Here is a 1,842-nt window from a genome sequence, read left to right on the forward strand (position 1 = left end):
TTTATATTTTAAATATTTAATTTATAAAATTAAAATAATTTGTTATTTAATAAATTATTAAATTTAAAGTTAAGTAATTTCTTTTGTTTCCAATATGTTAACATAGAAATATTTTTATAGCTTGCATACAAATCTGGAATATACTTTTTCTTTTTTGTAACATTAGAAAAAACTTATTCCAATTTCCCTTTTTTAAACCATTAACTTAAACGTTAATAGTATAAAATATTAATAATTCTAAGTTATTTTCTCAATATATTAGCTATAGTCTTATATATTTTGAAATTATGATTTATGGTGATAAATTCTATGTAATTTTCAAATGTATTTAGGTTCATAAATTAATCTTTTGTGAGTATTATTAGTAGCAGATATGACTATAATTTAAACAAATTATAATATATTACATTCGAGATCCGTGTTTGATCATTCTAATCTGTCGAGTTTGGGGCAATGTGTCCTCGTAAATATACATCGTCGTACAAGTGACCATATAATTCATCATCAGTCTTGTGTATGGCATGCCGAACATTACGTATGAACTCTCTTTTGGACATTTTGTTCTTAACATGTGGACTACACAGGTCGACTGACAACATAATGAGAGAGAAACACAATATGTATACCATATCTGAAAATAAAAATTCATATTAATTTCTTTATAATGCAGTTATATTAATTAAATGTATATCTTGTTTTTAAATAAGGATATATATTTAGAGAATTGATTATATATATTTTATATTAAAAATTTGTATAGCTTAAAATAACATACAGGATGAGTCAGTAGGAGAGGGGAGTACATTGCAAAATGACAGTATGAGTCATTGTAAGCAAAAAACTTTATATGAACATGGGTATTATTCTCAGTAGTTTCAGAGATACTGTTGTTTGAAAGTAGTCACATGCAACAATAATACCGAATGATAAATATTACATTCACGACAAATGCTCAAAAATTTAATCCAGAATCTCAATACACTTTACAACTTGTGTCTAAAAATGACTTGTCATTTCTGAGTTACTTGGCAATGAATGTATCCACTGATGAAATTTGCGTCTCATTGCAGCATCTCCTGGAACCAAATACTTGACATGCTGCTAGTTATATTGATGTAAGCCAAAGCAATTTTAAGTTCATTTGACTCAAATGTAAAGTGACTGAGGTTCAGGGTTAAATTTTTAAGCATTTGTTGTGAACATATTAACCTGCAATTCATTATTGTTGTATGAGAATAACTTCAAACAACTTTATCTCCAACTCATGTTCATATAAAGTTTTTTCTTACACTGACCCTTAGTATCATCTCCTAAGTTACTTCTCTCTCGTCTTGACTCATCCATATATTGGAAGAACTGTTAATTTCACATGATAACTACTATACTTTTGTTGTCTAAGTATCAGATAGCCATCAAATTTACAATGAGATACGCTATACCATTGCATTATTAAAAGAAAGCTGTATAGCAGCTCTATCATATTTTTATTTATTTCAAATTAATTAGTTTACAACAATGGGAAAATTTCAATATATGTTGTGTATATATATAAAAAATATGTGTATCTTACAATATTAATACTCATTGTATATAACAATAATCCATTAACAAAGAAATTTGTATATACAGTGGTACCTCAGGTTAAGAACGCCCCAGCATACGAAATTTTCAGGATACGACATGAAATTCGAACATATTTTTGCTCCACGATACGAACAAAAACTCACCATACGACGTTACATTAGTTCGCATTTTTCATTTGTTTTTCTTACTACAGTTATTTTTTTAATGTATTACTTGGCTTTAATTTGAGTATGTTTTTCGCGTTTGGAAGAATTATTT

The 1,842-nt window shown here is 27.3% G+C and overlaps 1 protein-coding gene across 1 annotated transcript in view; it reads right to left on the reverse strand.

Annotated features, from left to right (window-relative positions):
- Positions 1–99: 99 nt before the first annotated feature.
- The window catches only part of LOC111617985 (F-box only protein 8-like), a 44,441-nt gene continuing 42,698 nt past the window's right edge, over positions 100–1,842 (reverse strand). Inside the window, exon 9 of the mRNA XM_023359432.1 lies at positions 100–637. Coding sequence (XP_023215200.1) covers positions 432–637 — 206 coding nt within the window. The 3' untranslated portion in view covers positions 100–431. The remainder of the gene's footprint in view (positions 638–1,842) is intronic.

Source organism: Centruroides sculpturatus, unplaced genomic scaffold (assembly GCF_000671375.1).
Source record: "Centruroides sculpturatus isolate CEXI.00-Female unplaced genomic scaffold, Cexi_2.0 scaffold145, whole genome shotgun sequence".
In the NCBI taxonomy this organism is placed as follows: Eukaryota; Metazoa; Arthropoda; class Arachnida; order Scorpiones; family Buthidae; genus Centruroides; species Centruroides sculpturatus.